General features: G+C 45.6%; 1 protein-coding gene across 3 annotated transcripts; it reads right to left on the bottom strand.

Moving 5' to 3' along the window:
- Positions 1–728: 728 nt before the first annotated feature.
- On the bottom strand, positions 729–17858 carry LOC139635563 (UPF0606 protein KIAA1549). 3 transcript variants are annotated; one of them, XM_071503027.1, is made up of 20 exons: positions 17723–17858; positions 16519–16726; positions 13254–14531; positions 12634–12716; positions 12174–12473; positions 11365–11551; positions 11221–11280; positions 10789–10940; positions 10283–10460; positions 9703–9887; positions 9296–9629; positions 8843–8857; positions 7855–8063; positions 7520–7755; positions 6798–6933; positions 6093–6386; positions 5937–5989; positions 5732–5859; positions 5346–5500; positions 729–4929 (listed from the first exon to the last, which is right to left on the bottom strand). In XM_071503027.1, exons 2-20 carry the CDS (start codon positions 16715–16717, stop codon positions 4705–4707), a joined length of 4407 nt encoding a protein of 1468 aa, XP_071359128.1. In that variant the 5' UTR covers positions 16718–16726; positions 17723–17858; the 3' UTR covers positions 729–4704. The 3 variants fall into 3 exon arrangements, with proteins under 3 accessions (XP_071359128.1, XP_071359129.1, XP_071359130.1); XM_071503028.1 differs by lacking the exon at positions 8843–8857; XM_071503029.1 differs by lacking the exon at positions 8843–8857 and having other exon boundaries at positions 7855–8060.
- Between the last annotated feature and the right edge of the window lie 537 nt (positions 17859–18395).

Genomic DNA, 18395 nt, shown 5'->3' with positions numbered 1-18395 from the left:
TTTATTCTAAACTGTATTTTCTAATGTTACCTCCTTTTCTTAAAACATTATTATTTTCTTTAACATTTACAATATATGTGTGAAAACATTAGGACTTGACATATTACACATTCTAGTAAAAACTACAACTTTATTATGAAAATATTGTTCCCAATGTTTTACAGTAGAAATATTATTGTTAAATTGTTGGGACTTTTTCTCAAAACATTAAAACTTCATCCTCCAGTCTATGACTATATTCTTTTCTTTAGTATGAATTTCATGGAAATACTAACATTTTTACATAACAACTTTTTTTCTTGAAATAATACAACTTTATTCTCATGATATTGCAACTTCTCTACAATAACCACTGTATTCTTAAAACTTGTGGAAATAAAAAGGCTTTCTACTGTAATATTTATTTTGAATATCCTTCTAACACTTTCAACATTGACTGTCTGTAATACAATATGTAATGTTGACTTATTAAATGAAAACTTTGACCTTAAGAGTCTAAACTTCCTGATTTTTAACCCTTTTCTCTTTAATTTTTCTTCTTTTTCTGGCAGGAACAGATTTTCATAGAAACTCTACTGAATTCTACGATGAAGGATCAGATGGATCATGAATCACAGCTGCCAAATACCTGATTTAAATGCAGCAGTTTGAGTAACAACATTTTAAATGATGTTTTCTCTCTAAATGAAAAATGAATAAATTAGTTAATGAATGCAGAAAAATCAGAGTTTGAATTTGAACATGTCTTTAATGTTTGTTAACACAGTCTTTTAATTTTAAACACCACAGGATGCAGCTCACACAGACTTTGGGTTGAACAGGTCCTGTCATGTGACACAGTCAGATCAGCTGAGAGCTCACCTGGCTACTGTTGAACAGGTGAGATTGCTGGCAGTGTTCCCAGGTCACTAATTTAACATTAAAACAACTCTTCCTTCAGGGTATGTCTCCACCAAGCAGCTCCACTGAAGTACCTGGATCACACCAGAAACCTGGACTGATGTGAACTCACCTGGTCTGAGTTCTCAGTGAAGCTGCCTGTGGGAACAGGGTCCAGAGAGGAACAGGAATGTGGTTCGACTCAGAGCTGCAGCTGTATGGAAGTGCATTTATGACAAAACCCCTGAAAAATTCTGGCAGGTCTGAGAACAACAGCAGACTGGTAGACCAGACCAGGTTTAAGGTTCAGACCTGCATCTGCTGCAAAGTTCTTCTTCCTGTTTAATCTTATCAGGGAAGTTTTTGTTCTGACAGCAGGTTCACACGGCATGAAGAGGTCTGACTTTAACTTTGTTGTGATGATGTCACCGTCCTGTCTGAACAGGTAATAAGTTGTTAGTATCTTGTGTTTATGTGTTAATCAGATCCATGATGTTAATGAACAAGATTAAATCATATCTGTCAGACATTCAGGGATTCGTCTATTTCAGTATCAGATAGGTCTCTGAGTCTGGGTCAGTAGTTTTGTCATGAATGAAACACCCACAATGCACCTGGTCATCTGCTGGATTCTCACTGAGGATCACAGATCTAGAAAACTCAGAAACTCTAGAAAACATGGAGGAAACATTCAGGAGTTTGTGAAACTTGCAGAGATGATGTGAGAAGACAAACGTCTCTTTTAATCATGACACCTGCAGTTTTTCTTTTTTCATGTGATCTTACGAGTTTTAGACGCACCTTGAGTCCTTGAATTAGCACCATGTGATCCTGTGGGCTTGGCCAAGTCCCACAGCTTGACTGACTGGTGCTTGGTCCAATCAGAAAGTTTCCAGGCGGTAAAGAGTTCTGCGGTTGGTTTCTGGTCCGTGTGTTGGCAGATGTTTGAGTCTGTTCAGCAGAGCAATCATAGATAAATTATTTTCTAAACATGTTTTCTATTCAACATCATATCCACTTTCATTTATACGCTGTTTATTGTGACCATCTTCATTTAGATTCAAAAATATCTTCTGGAAATGCAAAACAACAACAAAAAAACAAACAAAAAAAACAAAACAAAAAAAACATGTTTTAAGATGTTTTTTTTCTCTACTGTTTACATGAATGATGGTTTTATGGCACTGTGACATTAATCACTCTTCGCTCACTCCAAACTTGATGTGGAACAACTCTTCACTTTTACACTTTGTTTTTAACATCTTTTAGCAGCATGCTAACATCAACTGGAACATCACAAGTAGCTAAAGCCTCAAACTGAGTCGAACATGCTGAAAGAGCAGAGAGCAACACGACGAGAAACAACCAGCCAGCAGAGAGGGAACCAGTCATTCAGATACACAACAGTCATTAATTCAGCTACACAACAGTCATTCATTCAGATACACAACAGTTATTAAGCTATGCAACCAGCAGGGAAAGATAAAGCCTGGATCAAAGTGATGCGGTCTGTTTAAATCTACATGTCCTTTGATTTAGACAACATCTCTCCTCTGGCGCCCCCCTCTGTTCCCTGGCCCACTGGAGGAACGTAGAATACAGTCAATCTCTCACATTTCATTATGCATTTTAGTTTTCTGGGGTGTAATAAACCCAACGGCCTCAGGGGGGCACTAACAAGGCTGTTAGTCCAGTTTTGTTGACTTGAGTCTTCTACCTCTCAGCAGTAAATCTTACAGGTGTCTCTTACTGCTGGTTCACTGATGACTTTATGAAGACATCCAAGCTAGAGCTGATTTTAAGGTTCTTCTTTTATAAGTTCCTTCAGTTGGTTTAAGACCATTTTCTCCTTATTTCTGGAACTGTTTCCATTAAATGTTAAAGAAGCATGTTCAGTTAAAATTTTAAAATGAAATCCAGACTAAAAACATTTTAACGTCTTTTTATTTAAATAATCTTTCAAAAGTTGATGTTTTAATGTGCTTGCTGTCTGTGTTGTATCATATATTCTCTGTGATTGTAAAGTGTATTGTGATCATGTTGCACAGTGATCCTGCACCAAATATAAAATTGATTAATTGATTGATTGATTGATTGATTGATTGAGTTAGTGGTAAGACTTCAGGGGCCCTGGTGTGTCTGCTATTAGCTTTAGCTGTAGTTTCTGCTGAACGCATGTTTTCCCATCTGTGCCCCTCTACAAAAACACCTTCACCCACCTGTCACCTGGCAGACTCAGCGTTCTGCCCACAGACTGATGGATGCAACAAATCAGCGACAAAAAAACTCAATATTAATGCGATGCATTTAGCACAATTTTTTTTAAAAATTGCCACCGATACAACATGAGCAAGCAGCTATGCTAAGAAACGTCTCCACAGAGAAACAAAAGCTGGCTCAAAATCTACAGCAAGCTCAAACAAAAGAGGATTACAACCACAGAACAGTAGTTTGGTCTTTTTTCATCAAAATAAAGGATTTAAAGTATACTTTCATATATGAACAATAAAAAATAAGTAACATCTCAATACTCCAATAATAACTCTTACATTAATATTGTGCTCATTGGGATTCTATCTCTTAACATATATTTAAATTAATTCTTATAGATATTCATATATACTTTTCCTGTTTGGCGTCCCTTTAATGTGGGAACGGTATGCCACCTCCTGCTGTCGACAGTGCAGAGACCTAATCAATATGGTTTATGAACAGGGACCTGATCCCCATGGCTGATGGAAGTGTGGAAGGCAATAAGTGGTCAATGAGGAGATGATATGAGGCTGACGGTTAGCACCACAGAAGGTCCAGAGGGACAATCCACTTCAGAACTCCAGGATGGTTGATCAACTCCAGAAGTCTAGAAAGGACTTTCCACTCCAGAAGGTCAGGAGGGACTATCCAAATCAGACATCTTGGAGGGACAATCTGTTTCAGAAGTTCAGAAGGAATGACCCACACTAGAAGGTTAGGATAAACCATCAACTCCAGATCTTCAGGAAGGACCATCCACTCCAGAAGTTCAGGAGAAAGAATCCAGTCCAGGAGTTAAAGCAGAGTGATCCACTCCAGAAATTCAGGAATGGATTGCCACTCTAGAACTCAAGGAAGAACAATCCACTCAGTATCAGAGGGGACCATCCACTTTAGGAGTTCAGGAGGGACCATCCACTCCAGAGAATCAGAAAGGACCATCTGCTCCTGAAGTTCAAGGGGGACCATCCACTCTATAAGTTAACAGAGGACCATCCATTTCAGACATTTAGGAGGGATTGTTCCAATCCAGATAGATAAGAACGATCCACTCCATAATGTCAGGAGGCCTCATCCACTCCATATTATTAGGAGGAAACCTCCATTGCAGAAGGTCAAGATGGACCATCTACCCCAGAACTCCAGGAAGTACAATCTGCTCCAGAACTCCAGGGTGGATGATTGACTCCAGAAAGTCAGGAAGGACCATCCTCTCCACAAACTCATAAAGTATGATCCATTCTAAAACTGTAAGAGGGACAATCCAGTCCAGGAAGCACTTCAGTGGAAACACAAAGAGTCAAACTCCCGTCCAATGAAACACTGAGCTAAAGAATGATGGACAGACAGACAGGCAGACGGGACCCTGTAAAGTACCGAGATCTTTCAGTCAGAAGACAGGAGACATGGTTCGTGGTCCAGAGTTATTTTGGGTTTAGCGATACAGATGTAGATTAGCTCAACAGAGTCCAGAGTGTGGATCTTTTAGTTTCAGGGTTTTAATCCAGCTTTAACAGACTTTGAGTGGTTTAAAACAAAAACCAGTGGAATCCTGATCCAAACTGGTCCAGTCTAAGGGTAGCTGGTCACTGAAGCCTGTTTCTGGGCCAAACGACGCAGCTCCTCCCTGATAGCCTTGATAAGCGAGGCAGAGGTGTGGGCAGAGGGTGAAGCATCCTCTGGTGGGTATTCTGGAGTTGGTGAGGTCAGGAGGAGAGGTGGTGCCGACTGGTCCTGCAATGAGGAGCTAGGCATCTGGAAAACAGAGGAAGAGGAGAACTCAGGGAAGGACAGCACCTGTGGGGAGAAGGAAGAGAGGGTGAGGTGACAACTAGAAAACAAATCCAGATACAAGCAGTCAAAGATGACCAGACTTGGACATTTACCCCAATAATGTGAAATCAACACTAAAATCAGAGATACAATAACAAGTGAGTCCAATTTGCACTCTGAAAATCAGGACTGGTGTGTACAGCACTGATGTGAATTTTCCTGGTCTGAACTGGTTTTGTCTGCACTTGACTGGTCTGTCATTCTCTGGTCAGAATGGGTTTGACCATTTAGCACTGGTGTTGTCAGAACTTGTTTGGACTGGTCTGGACTAGTTAAGACTGGTCTGAACTACATCACCATATCTCTCATTACCACACTGATATTTAAACGATGGAACTGGTTGGTTTGGTTGATTTTACAACTCCCCACAGTGAACTCACACTCTCTCTGCTGGCTCCTGGTCTGGATAGGTCCTGGTCTGTGTGCTGCTGGTTCCAGCTTGAGCCGGTGGGACCAGACATGCTGCGACCCACCCCGGGGTAAGCACTGATCTGACTGGACAAACCCACCTGTGTCAGGTGGTGGAGTTGTGCACCTGGAGGTTTACAATTTCAATGAGTAAAAGCAACAAATATAACAGATTTGAGTTGTGTGAAGTTTAAATGTGAATAATGACAGGCTGAGCAGCAGTTTTTCAGTTTAACTATAAACTATCACCACAAAAACTACTGATAATCACCAATATAGCAACTCCAAGAAAATAACTGCATGTGAGATAATGTCAAAAATAGCAATGCATCTGATCAGAACATCCAGATGACAGTACCTGTGCTGCCGCCTACAGGTCGTGGTCTGGAGGAGGAAGGGGGATCCTCATACTGCCCCCTGTTGGAGTAAACTGACTCCTGCAGCTGATCTCCAGTAGAAACATACCCTCCTGAACTGAGGCCCTGCCTGAATAAAATACAGAGAGCATCAGTACTGGTTCATGTCCAGCCTTCAAACCTAGACCTGGTTTTAAATACACTGACCTCTGCAGCAGGCCCTGGACTGATGTGGGAGACATTCCTAGCTCTGCATATCTCTGCAGGAAGAAGAAGAGAAGAACACGATGAAAACTGAACATGGATCAGTGACATTTCATGACATGACAGTGTTGGGCCTCAGCTGCAGGTCAACACACTCACTGCAGAGAAGGGGCTGTGGGAGGGGGCTGCTGGGTAAGAACCCCACTGTCTGCCCGGGGGACGGGCCTGAGGGGAGGGGCTGGGCAGGGCAGGGCTTACCCCGCTCACCCCGGCGCTGCCTTGCGAGGATGGCGACACCAGAGCAAAGGCGTCATCCAGGAGGGAGTGCATCTGTTGTCGGGCCTCCTCGATAGAAGGCTGGGGGGGCATGTAGGGTGGTGGGGCCGGGGCTGGGTCAAAGACCTCATCAGTAGGGGATGGACTGCCGTGATCTGGGGGCAGGTCAGGGTCCGACTGTGAGAGATGAGACAGAATATAGAGTAGATGATCCGTGTGATCAACCTCCAACTATTAATGAAGGTGTTCCACAAGGATTAACTTTAGGTCCACTGTACTTTACATTTGATAATATTTATTGTACAACTCAGCACTGCAATGTCCAATTTTATGCTGATGATACCATCTTGTATCAACTGATGCTACCTCAGACCATTCCCTTACCACCCTATAGTCTTCATTTGATGAGCTCCAGACCACCTACCACTTCTATATTTAAAAATTGCTATACTTAAAAATGAAAGTTCCACAGCTTTTTTTGTTTTTTTTTTATTTTGCAGAATCTATGATCCACAGCAACAAATGCTTCCTGTAGATCTGAGTACAACCAGACGACCAGAACTGTTAGAGTACTGGTTTAACACTCACCATGTAGGCCACATTGTTGAGTCCTGGGTATTTCCTGTAGGTGGCACTTTGATCTGTAAGCAGCCGGTCTCTGTCTGTATCAGGAAGACTTCCAGGTCCCGGCAGAGCACGCCGACCCCGAGGAGATCGCCTCCCCCTGTAAGGACACACAGAGACACTCATTCATACAGTTTATCGTGTTTACTTCTTTAAGATATAAGGAGTGTATCCTAAAGAAGTGTTGCAGAGCCTCCTCTGAAACTAAGTTTCATAAGACATGAAACACATTAGCAATGTCCCCAGTTTGACTCTGTGTGTCCCTGGTTTGACTCAACGTGTCTCTGGTTTGACTCAATGTGTCCCTGGTTTCTGATACCATCCTGTTCATCCTTCCTTTCTCTCTTTCTTCATTGTTTGAACTTTATTGTCTGTTGTCTGTTAATTATAGTTAAGAAAGGTGAGTCTCACATGTAATTGTGATTTTTGTTAAAATGTTCTTTACTTCTCATCTTCCTGTTTGATCTTCTTGTCTTTAAGGCCCTTTTTGTATTTCATCTACTTATTGATAACACCATTAACTATAGTATAGCTGTGTGACTGTATCTTGCAGGTTGTGATGCTGTGGTGGTGACAGACACACAGACAGACAGACACACACACACAAAGAGAGAGAGAGAGAGAAAGAGAGTGGGAGAGAGAGAGAGATAGAGAGAGAGGTCAAGTGCTCTCAGGTGAAGTCTGACCTCTTCCTGGAGTCGATGGGAGTGGGAGGTGAGGGAGCATCGGCCTGTAGGATGCAGTCCATGTGGTCGTGGGCGGAGCTGTAGAGTCGCTGTGCTACCTCACTCTGCACCGGCCCATCTCCAAAGGCGTCCATAATGTCGTCCATTGAGGGAAATTCACACTGACCCCGCCTCTTAGCCCGCTGCCGAAGTTTGTTCCTGTGATGCTCGATCTCTGACTTGTGTCTCAGCGCCACCTGCAGGAGTGTAGGTGAACACAGGTGGGTGACGACATCCGGCAGGTTTTCAACGTCCTCATGGCGAGCAGTGAGGGTGTGTTTTCATGATGGTCTCACCTCTGTGTTGACCTTCTCTGTGAGCGTGGGGCTAGGTTGTGACGGGGCATGTGGTGGTGGTGGACTCGGTTGAGGCTGCATGGCGATTAGCTGCACCTTGTTGGCCTGCCGACGAGTGCCGTCAGATGAGCCTCGAGACAGACGGTCCACGTGGTCAAAGATGGAGGATGAGGAGAGGAGCTCGTCTGGACCGCTACCTGATGCAGCTGCTGGAGCAAGAGAACCTGATTTTACAATCTGCAGCTGAATCAGTTTACTCCCAGATTTTGGGATCATTTCAGTCACCATGACAACCGGTTTTGTCATGGTAACTGATTCATTTTGAGGTGTCAAACTGAAACAAACCAGACTTGTAAGCAGGTACCAGGGTCCAACCCTCTGGTACAACCAGGAACAAAGATGCATCAGCCCAGTGTGAAGAAGAGCATTTGTCAAGTCTGGACAACTTTATGCCTTAATTTTACAAAATGTGAAACAGTGTCCTTCAGGTCTGTCAGGTCCTTCATGTCTGTCAGGTCCTTTGTGTCCGGTGTGATGACACCAGTCAATACACAGATGTGCAACGATAATCTGATGTTACAGATGTAATTTAATCAATGTATTCTTAATGGTCACACAATCTGGGGCAGCGACAGGAAGTTCAAACCAATTTGAAACTGTGTAGACGACCTGGAGCTAAAATAAATCATTAAATATTAACAGTGGTTCATCACAGTCTGGAGCTGTCAACCAGACCTGAACCTGGACCTGCAGGCAGATTTACAGGTGTCTGAACAACCAACACAATGTTTAATATGACGCTACAGGGGAAGACCTGGATGTGACAACACCTGAGGACAAACTGTACAAAACACTGAAAACACAGGTTTCTAATAATTGAAACTAGTCAGAACATGAACATCATGTTTTGTCCTCCTGTGTCTCTGATCAGGGAAGGGATAGTCATCTTAATCTGGGAGGAGGGTGATGATGAACAAATCAAACATACCCATCTTGTTCCTCCCTTCAGTCCAGAAGCATCAGAAAGAAAAGAGGTTTGTGAAAATAGAGAAACATGTTTGTCTACTCACTCATCCTCATCCTCATCCTTAATCATCATCATCATCCTCATCCTTCATCGTCCTCATCCTTCATCATCATCCTCATCCTTAATCATCATCCTTCATCATTATCATCATCATCATCATCATCCTTATCCTGCATCATCATAATCATTATCATCATTATCATATCATCATCCTTCATCATCATCATCATTATACTCATCCTTCATCATCATCATCATCATCATCATCCTCACCTTCATCCTCATCTTTCATCATAATCATCGTCATACTTCATCATCATCATCATCATCATCATCATCATCATCATCATCATCATCATCTCTCTCTCTTTCTCTCTCTCTCAGTTTAGATGATGATGTCACTGCTTCTCTGACCATTTTTGGGCATCTTCCTGTGCTGTTTCCCCTCAATGGGCGTGGCCACAGGTCGGGTGCTTTCCTCTGCTGACTCTCTGCCGCTGGATTGGTCGCTACCTAATGAGTCTCCGTCTGACGGGCTGAGCCTTCCCCTGCGGCGGCTGGACCGGCCCGCCTTGGTGGACGATCCTTTAGATTTGGGGGTGTTGAGATCTCCACCATCAGAGGGCGTGGCCTCTTTGACAGGGGCGGGCAGCGCTCCAGGCTCCTGGATCACCATGATGTCGTCTTTACTGTGCTGACCGAGGTGGAGCTTGGCGAAGTCAAAGCCTTTCACACTGGGAGCCTGAAGCTGACAGAAGACACATCGTTTACGTTAACCTACAGCTTAGGAGACATCCAACAGCTTCCTGTTGATCTCTCACCTTCTGCCTCTGCTGGATGGTGTTGATGGCGTCCGGCTGGAACTCCAGCTTCTCGGAGCCGCACAGCTTCCAGTAGAGGATGATGATGATGAAGATGGCCAGCAGAACAGGGACAACCACACCGACAATCAGCCAGATGCTGCTGCTCTGAGTCTCCGCTGGAGGGACAGACAGAGTCTCCACAGCTGGAGACAGGTGAGGGACAGGGGAGGGAAAGTTGAGACAAATAAGAAGTGAATGTTTTGTTTCATGGTTGTAAACTGCTGTTTTGGAGGAGACGTAACTTCTGTCTGGATCATGTCCACTGTCCTTTACATGTCTGACATCATTTAAGATGCTCTGTCTCTGTCCACATGTTTCAATAATCAATAAATAATTAATAAATATCTGCTATTGGTTATTAATTTGGTCAAGAAATTAATATTTTATAATTATATTGATGGATTTTTCACTTCCCCTCAACACAGATGTTAAGGTCAGATTCAAAGGGTGAAGAAATGACATGTTCCAGAACTGACATCACTCTGACATCACTCTGACCTCTGAGCTGTGTCACTGACAAACTCAGGCTCTGACTCACGCTGGGCCAGCGGTCTCTGGACTCGGTGTCCGAGGACGATGGCGGCTCTTTGAAGGTCCAGACGGTTCAAGGTGGCGGCGGTCGTCTCAGCTGGAATCCGCTCACCACTTGGCCCCTCAACAAAATACAAGACCTCCAGAGGGTGCTCCGCTCCTGACAGCCTCGCCACCCGCACCACCTGAGACACAACAGGTTATTCACATGTCACATGACACCAACAAACCAGACACAAAACAGAGTATCATGTATATATACTTGTATATACCTGTATGATGTATATATACCTGTATGATGTGTGTATACTTGTATATACCTATATTATGTGTATATACCTATATATACCTGTATGATGTGAATATACTTGTATATACCTGTATGATGTGTATATACCTATTTATACCTGTATGATGTGTGTATACTTGTATATACCTGTATGATGTGTCTATACATGTATATACCTGTACGGTGTGTATATACCTGTATATACCTGTATGATGTGTGTATACCTGTAGACTGTTGTTGCCCACAGCCGTAGCTCTCCTCCAGCGCCTCCTGCTGGACTCCTGCAGTCCCTCCTCCAGCAGAAGAGCCAGACGTCTCTCCAGACGGGATTTAAAACTTCTCTCAGCCACTAGCTGCTCCTGAACCCCCAACAGGACTGAAACAGCACATGAACGATGTCACACAGACTCCACAGAAACATTACAGATCACCTGCTGCAGGTCAAACTGTCTGCATGTAAAACTAGTAACTTCAGCCCTGCACCGTGAACCTGTTCATGTTGTCATACAGTTTATTTATAGTCAGTTCACACAAGTCACATCATGTTTTTTAACCAGCTCTCCACACAGATCTCTGCAGGTGACACATGTTCACCAGGCTTTAAGTGACTGCGATCGACACAAGGGCACCAAACCAAAACACAGGTGTGTTCTCACCTGTGCGGACCCAGGTGGAGCGCAGGTGGTGAGATGTGTTCAGCTCAGGGTAGTGGAAGGCTGAGGATAAAAACACATACTGAACAAATTCAACATCTCACATGTAAACACTGACAGTGAACAAAATGACTGTGTGTTTCGTACGTTCTGCAATCTGCAGAGCAGGAAATCCGACGTAGAAACTGAACTCGACCAGGCTGAGCTTCCTCAGGTGTTCGCTGACCTCTGACCCTGGCAGGTAGCCCCGCCCATCACGCACCGCAAACGTGATGTCAACAGGAACCTTCTGCTCAGCCGCTGGCCGGGACATGCCCATGGTGATGTTCAACAGCTGCAGAAGATGCACAACGCATGTGTGGATACAAAGGGTAAGAGAGGTAAGAGGGTAACAACAGAATCCAGACCATTTGACTCTGAGGTGAGCAAAATAGTGACAATGTGTTTTTATAAATTATGCTTCATTAATTTAAGGCCTCACAGTGGCTGATCAGGTGTCAACCCACTGTGACATCACCCACTGGTTTGTGAGCTGCTGTTTTGAAGCCTCCAGTTTGTAATTTTTCCATCACCATCTTGGTTTTTTGAAACCAGAAGAAACCATATTTGGAGGAGAACGTGGAGCTGAGGAGGAGTGAGGGGTGGAGCTGACCTGCTCTGTACTCACTTTATGGTCTATTTTCCTCTAAATGGAGCATAATTTAAAAAATGAACATCATGTTGTGTTGAAGAAGACTTGAAACTAGAGACTGAGACATAAACTCATCAGGAAAACATTTACTGAGGTAATAAATCAGTGAGAAGTAGTAACATTTTCACATAGAATGAGATATTAGATAGAATGAAGCTTTAAGGCTCTTCAGCACTGGCTTCACTCTTCAGACCCAGAGTCTATGTCCAGGTTTATAAACAGTCTATGTGACCCCAGGGCCCCACTCAACATATAACACACTCACCTGTACGGTGACGTTTCCCGCTTCATGTGACCGTCTCCGTGTCTCAGCATATGCCATCATCAGCCCTCTCTCCACCCGTTCGCTGAAGTTACAGACTCGGACGTCAACATGAGCGGGGACAAACTGCAGCACAGAGTGGATCTGATACCTGAGGTCGGGTATGGTGTAGAGAGGTGACACGGTGGGAACCGGGCCAAAGGAGCGTGGTGGTTGGCGGAGGGCGTTGATGACGGCGACAGCAGTGAAGATCAATGGTCCTGATACGACACGAAAGGCAAAGCTAGATGGAGTTCTCAGGAACTGAAGAGGAAACAGAGAGGAGACGGAGAGCTGTCAATCATCTGACATCAGCCAGGTGTGTTCAGTCTGGAGCAGGTACAGATTTAACAGTAGTATTGTGTAGCGTGGTGTTAACGTACCACAGTGTTACCTGTGCTGTGGTGGATGAGGTGATGTTTACCTGGAGCTCCACAGAGCGGTTGAACTCTCTCTTCAGAAGATCTCTGACCTGACTGAAACCAGCCGGCGAACCCTTGGAGCTGACTGAGGACGGATTCAAAGACATGTCAGCTGACACAGGCTTGGATAACGAAGGTCAACAAACTGGATCACCGAGATCAGCTGAGCCTAGATCAGTACTCTGACCTAGAGTACTTAGATCAGTACTCTGACCTTAGATCAGTACTCTGACCTAGAGTACTTACATGAGTACTCTGACCTTAGATCAGTACTTTGACCTGGAGTACTTAGATCAGTACTCTGAGCTGGAGTACTTAGATCAGTACTTTGACCTTAAATCAGTACTCTGACTTGGAGTACTTAGATCAGTACACTGATCTGGAGTACTTAGATCAGTACTTTGACCTTAGATCAGTACTCTGACTTGGAGTACTTAGATCAGTACACTGATCTGGAGTACTAAGCTCAGTACTCTGACCTTAGAGCAGTACTCTGACCTGGAGCACTTAGATCAGTACTCAGCTGTATTTGGGTTTGTCTGAATTATACTTAGACTCATTATATGGCTTAAAACAAAAAAAGTATGTAGTGGTCCTGTCACCTGACCCTTGGTGGTCTTACCTACTCTGACCAGGTACATCTCTGGTTTGGTGACATTACACAGGTACTGTCTGGTGGGGGGGGTCTGGGCCACTCTCGGTGTGGTGACAGGAGGGGCTCTGGTCAGGCTGATGGCTGTGATCTGGGTGGTGGTTGTGATTGTGGCGGTTGTGGTAGTCGCTTTGGTGGTGGTGGTGGTGGTCCTGGTGGGTGGAGCCTTTGCTGGCTTCTCCGTAACTGCTGGGGGCCTCTCTGGTCTGTCGGGACGGGTGGGTGGTCCCAGCGGGGGTGGAGGAGGCACCCCGCTGGTGGTGTTGGAAGGGGGATGAGGAGGGTGTCTGCCCGGGACTGGGATGTGATCTTTCGGTTTTGGAGCAGGGGTAAGAGGGGTGGAGGGGGTTTTGAGGGTGGTTGATGGAGTAGGTGGTTTCTTCTCACCTGTGAAGGTAGGAGGGACGGTGAGGGGAGGGGTGGGACGCGCCATAGGAAGCTTGGCCTCTGGTCCTGGATGAGGGCCAGAGCTTGGGGATGAAGATGGAGTTGGAGGGTGAGTTTGTGTTGTTGTAGGACTGATGGGGGGTTTGGAGTCAGTCCAGTTGACCTGGTCTCTCTCCTTATGTCTTTCTCTCTCCCTCTCTCTCTCTCTCTCTCTCTCCCTCTCTCTCTCCCGGGCCAGCAGGTTGGTGTAGTACTCCAGACTGTTCATGTCCGGCAGCAGCAGCTCCGTCGGCTCCAGGGGCATCATGTCCTCCAGGTCGTAGTCCTCCTCCCAGGTGGGGAAGACGTCCAGGTGGGTGTGGCGAGTGTGCAGTGGGATGTTGGGGCTAGAGGAGGAGGGTGAGAGGGGGAGGCGTGTGGAGAGGGAGATGGTTGGACGGGCAGGGAAGGCAGTGTCGTAGGAGACCCATTCCCCCTCGACATCATCATTGTAGGGGTGGCTGGGCAGTGGCGTGGCCAGGGCCAACTCCTCGCCATCGGGCACCATGAAGGACAGAGTCTCCATGTAGTCTCCAGAGCCCCAAGCCTCCTCCAGGGAGGGACCCTGCTCCCAGGAGGGAGGAGGGGTAAGGGTGGGCTGGGTGTGAGGGGGGAGTGGTGGGGGGAGGCTGGGGGACAGAAGATCTGGGGGTCTCAGTAGGAGATGGATCCCCTGAGCGCCAGAGTCAGAGTCCCCCATAGATCCTCCATTGTTACCATGGTTACTGAAGTCTGAAGGTGGGCTTGGGGCAGGTGGTCTGGGAGGGGAGGGGGGTGATGATGGTGTTGAAGGCTCCGTTGTTCTGTTGAAGTCTAACACACCTGTGGGTGAGAGTCGGAGGGATGGATTAATTATATTCATTATATCATTCTTACAGCCCCTGACGCCAAGGACCTCGATCAAAGTCAAGGACTCTGACCAATACAAAGGATCCTGACAAAGTTCAAGGACCCTGACCAAAGATTTTAAGATTAAAACAAACCAGATATATCAGAGGTTTAGAGGTTCGCTTCTGTTGCTCCGTTTCCATTCTTTATGCTGAGCTAAGATAGCTGTACCCCCACTGTTTCCAGTGTTTATGCTAAGCTAAACTAACCAGCTGCTGTAGCTTCATATTGATTGTAATATGTTGTCTGATGGTTTTTATCTTTTGGAAAGGTTAATAAATAACCAACAAACCTTAAATAAATACATTTCCTTTACATTTCTTTCATTTCTTTTAATTCTGTGAACTTTTATATTTTACATATTTAATTATGAACTTTTATTCATTATTATTCCATATGAATATTAGTGTTAATATATCATAATAAATAAATATATATGTGTACATGTATATACATTTATATTTATGTGTATATATATTTCTACATTAATAGTTCAGGTTCACATCAATTCACAGACAGCACAAACACCAGGGCTTTAATTCCTCTGTTTTCTCTGCTGCAGTCTTTCTAAACCTATTTGTCTTTGTGTCACACACACACACACACAGCCCTGACTGGTCTCTTTCATCTGGTGCCGGCCTCGTTGCTGTGGTGACGCTGTGCTTTGCGGCAGCATCACGTGCTGAACGGAGACAAGTCATTGGTATTCAGGAGACGACGCCCTCAAACCCCACAGTACACAGATTAGATAGATAGATAGATAGATAGATAGATAGATAGATAGATAGATAGATACATACATACATACATAGATAGCTAGATAGATAGATAGATGGTGTATGATAAAACCTACCTCCAAGATAAAGCTCAATAGAAACACCATCTGTGTTAATATGCTCTATAAGAGCCTGAAGGTATCAGCTGTGTGTCACAGTCAGTTCCCATGGTAAAGAAGGTTTATCTGTTTACCTGGTTCCGTCCTGTCCATGTGACTCCCTCTCTGTGTTCACATGTCTACTGTCTGTCTGTCACTGAATGATGAAGACTAAATAAATAAATAAAACATCATCTGCCTAATTTTCTTACTCCTGTCTGAAGTCTACATCAAGCACCAAACAAGCCAGGGGTTTGCAGCAGTTGATTCAGCTGAATCAGCTGTGATCAGCTGTGATCAGCTCCTGTCTGAAGTGTATCATCATGTTCACACAACATCACTGTGATACTGAAGGAAACTTAAACAGGAGGATTCTCTATGAAGTTTCTGTTTCTCTGTTTCTTAGTGGATTTAATGATATATAATGATGCCACATACATGTTACTGCCTGGCTCTCGTGTTTAACGTGTCATGTTACCATTTTTCCAATTATTAACTATTTCAATAACATCTCTCTCTTGCTTGTCACCAAGTCTCAATGCAGTTTGTGAATCATGTGGTCACAGTGAATTCTGCTGCTTCCTGTTGCTCTGTACGATCTGCTCACTGTCGCTGTTTGTATTTGTTAACGTGTGACTCGAATGTCTCGACTGAAATGTTAATAAAAGTGTGTCCTGATTAAAAATAACTTAAATTACATCTATGTTCCATAAATGAATTGACAGGTGTGTGTGTGTGTACAGAATGACTCAGTATCTCCCGACCTGGGCCTGGTCAAGCACCTTCAGGCTGAGACCCAGACCTACTCTGATGTCACAGAGTAAGAAGCAGATTATGTGGATAAAAGCTGCTTGCTGATTGGCCAGGAGTCTCGACCAAAACCATGGGTTTGCAGGTGGTGGCAGTGACTGAGAGGCTGCTGCACAGAAAAGGTTTGTGTCGTTTTCCTGTCACCTGTTTCAGAAACAGCTGTTCAGAGGAGACCTGACCCAGCTGGGTCCAGACCAGACCAGACCACTGAACTCCTCTGAAAACATAACAACTTACCTGCAGCAGGTGAGCTTGAGGTCACCATGGAAACCAGCATGCCAGTCACCAACAGGATCACACCAAGTGTTCGCCTGCACACTGAGGTTTTTGGGTCCATCCTGGTCCTGGTCCTTGAGCCGGGGTCCGGCGGGATCACAGGGTCCATTTCCTCAGAGGGCCGCCAGTCCAATCCCGGTACAGAGCACCGAGGGCCCATCAGGAGGACCTGAACAGGAATGAGGGGTCAATTCAAATAAAGACAAGGTAGAGGTCTTACCGTCAGGAGGTTTTACTGCCAGGAGGTCTGAGGTTTTGCCCAAAAAAAAGGTCAATTAATCAATTAGTGAATCAATCAATTAGTCACTAAGAAAATAGATAATTGATGGACAAAGAAAACTATCATTTCTACTTCAAAGGTTTTTATTCATCTATAATCAATCAGAATTTGTTGATTATTTGTTTCCAATAAAAACTCCATAAAAACCAGGATCAGAAAAAAGGAACTGAAAACCTGAGGGACAGAGGACCAGCTTCAGGATTGATCAGGATTTTCACTCTGATAAATTGGACACAGGCTGGAGCTCTGTGGGTCCACAGATCCAGGACCCAGCAGTGAGGTGCAGGCTTGTCCTGACTCTCATTTGTCAAACATCAGTGGTTCATGTCCTTCGGCTCGGGCCCTGTTAGGGTCTGATCCGGCCCTGTTCTGGGTCCAGCAGTTTCCAGGCCACTTACACCTCTGCTAGCAGGGCACAGCACGGCTCGGTCCACTCTGACACTGACCCCATTATGGGACAGTTAACCCGCTAACATCCGCGGCCTGCGCCTCATCTGTCAGCGGCAGAACGGCTGCTTCTCTGCCGCTCCACAGTCACCGTCCCCGGGTCACAGCTGCAGAGGCTTCGTGCTCTGATGCCCGGTCCGGTCCGGCGCCGGTTTAACGTGGTCTGATCGCCGCAATGAACCGACACAGGCGTCCCGAGTCTCCTCCCTTCTTTATCAGCCATGGAGGCGGCAGTGAGCGCGCTGACAGCCGCAGCTGGAGCCTCCGTGCCGCTAAAACCGACACCGAGCACCGTCGATGCGGATCAGACCAGCGGCCGCCCACCGCCTCCTCACTCCCGACGTTGAAAATGAAAGCTTTTCATTGAGAGCGAGCCGAGCCGAGCCGAGCCGTGCTAACATTACCAGACGTGTTTTGCCCCAGTCGGAGGAGACCTACCTGCCATCCTGGAGATGCGGTTCGGGCGCGTCACGCCTCTCCACAGCCGCGCGGCGCGCTCCCTGCGCGGGGAAGGAGGAGGCGGAGAGTCGCTGCAGAATCACACCTTCCTCACCCCCTCTGTCCGCAGTCTTCTTCACCTCCTCACAACCACCGGACCTCCTCTGCGCGGTGATCTGGATCCGTCCGTGCTGGTCCGGGATCCGTCATTCAGGGCACGTCCGGTCTTGGTACCAGTCTAACCCGGCTCCGCCTGCTGAGCATCATTTGATCCAAATCTACAATTCAAACGACATCTTGTTTTCTTCCTCCTGCACACAGAGAGGCTTCATCCGAACTGAACCCGGATCAGTTCTGTAGGATCTGAGCCTGGGCTTCAACTGAAAGATCCGGCTCAGTCTGCAGAGGTTCATCTGAGTGGAGAATCCTGATCTGAACAGACTGAGAACCTGAGACAAGAATTTAAATCCACCAAAACCCCACAGAGACTCATGTCGGGACCCTCATACTAACAGGACTCCGGACTGATCCCAGGTCCGTTCGGTCTGTGTTGTTCACACTGTCTCAGTCAACTGGAGCTGGACCAGAAACCAGAACTGAACCTGAGGAAAACCAGTGAGACTGAGACACACGGAGTCACAGTGATTGTACAGTTGTTGTGTTACATTAGAAC

This window comes from Trachinotus anak, unplaced genomic scaffold, assembly GCF_046630095.1.
Source record: "Trachinotus anak isolate AG129_WGS33_773 ecotype Australia unplaced genomic scaffold, CSIRO_AGI_Tana_v1 ptg000018l, whole genome shotgun sequence".
In the NCBI taxonomy this organism is placed as follows: domain Eukaryota; kingdom Metazoa; phylum Chordata; class Actinopteri; order Carangiformes; family Carangidae; genus Trachinotus; species Trachinotus anak.
This window is presented reverse-complemented; position numbering and strand designations above follow the sequence as displayed.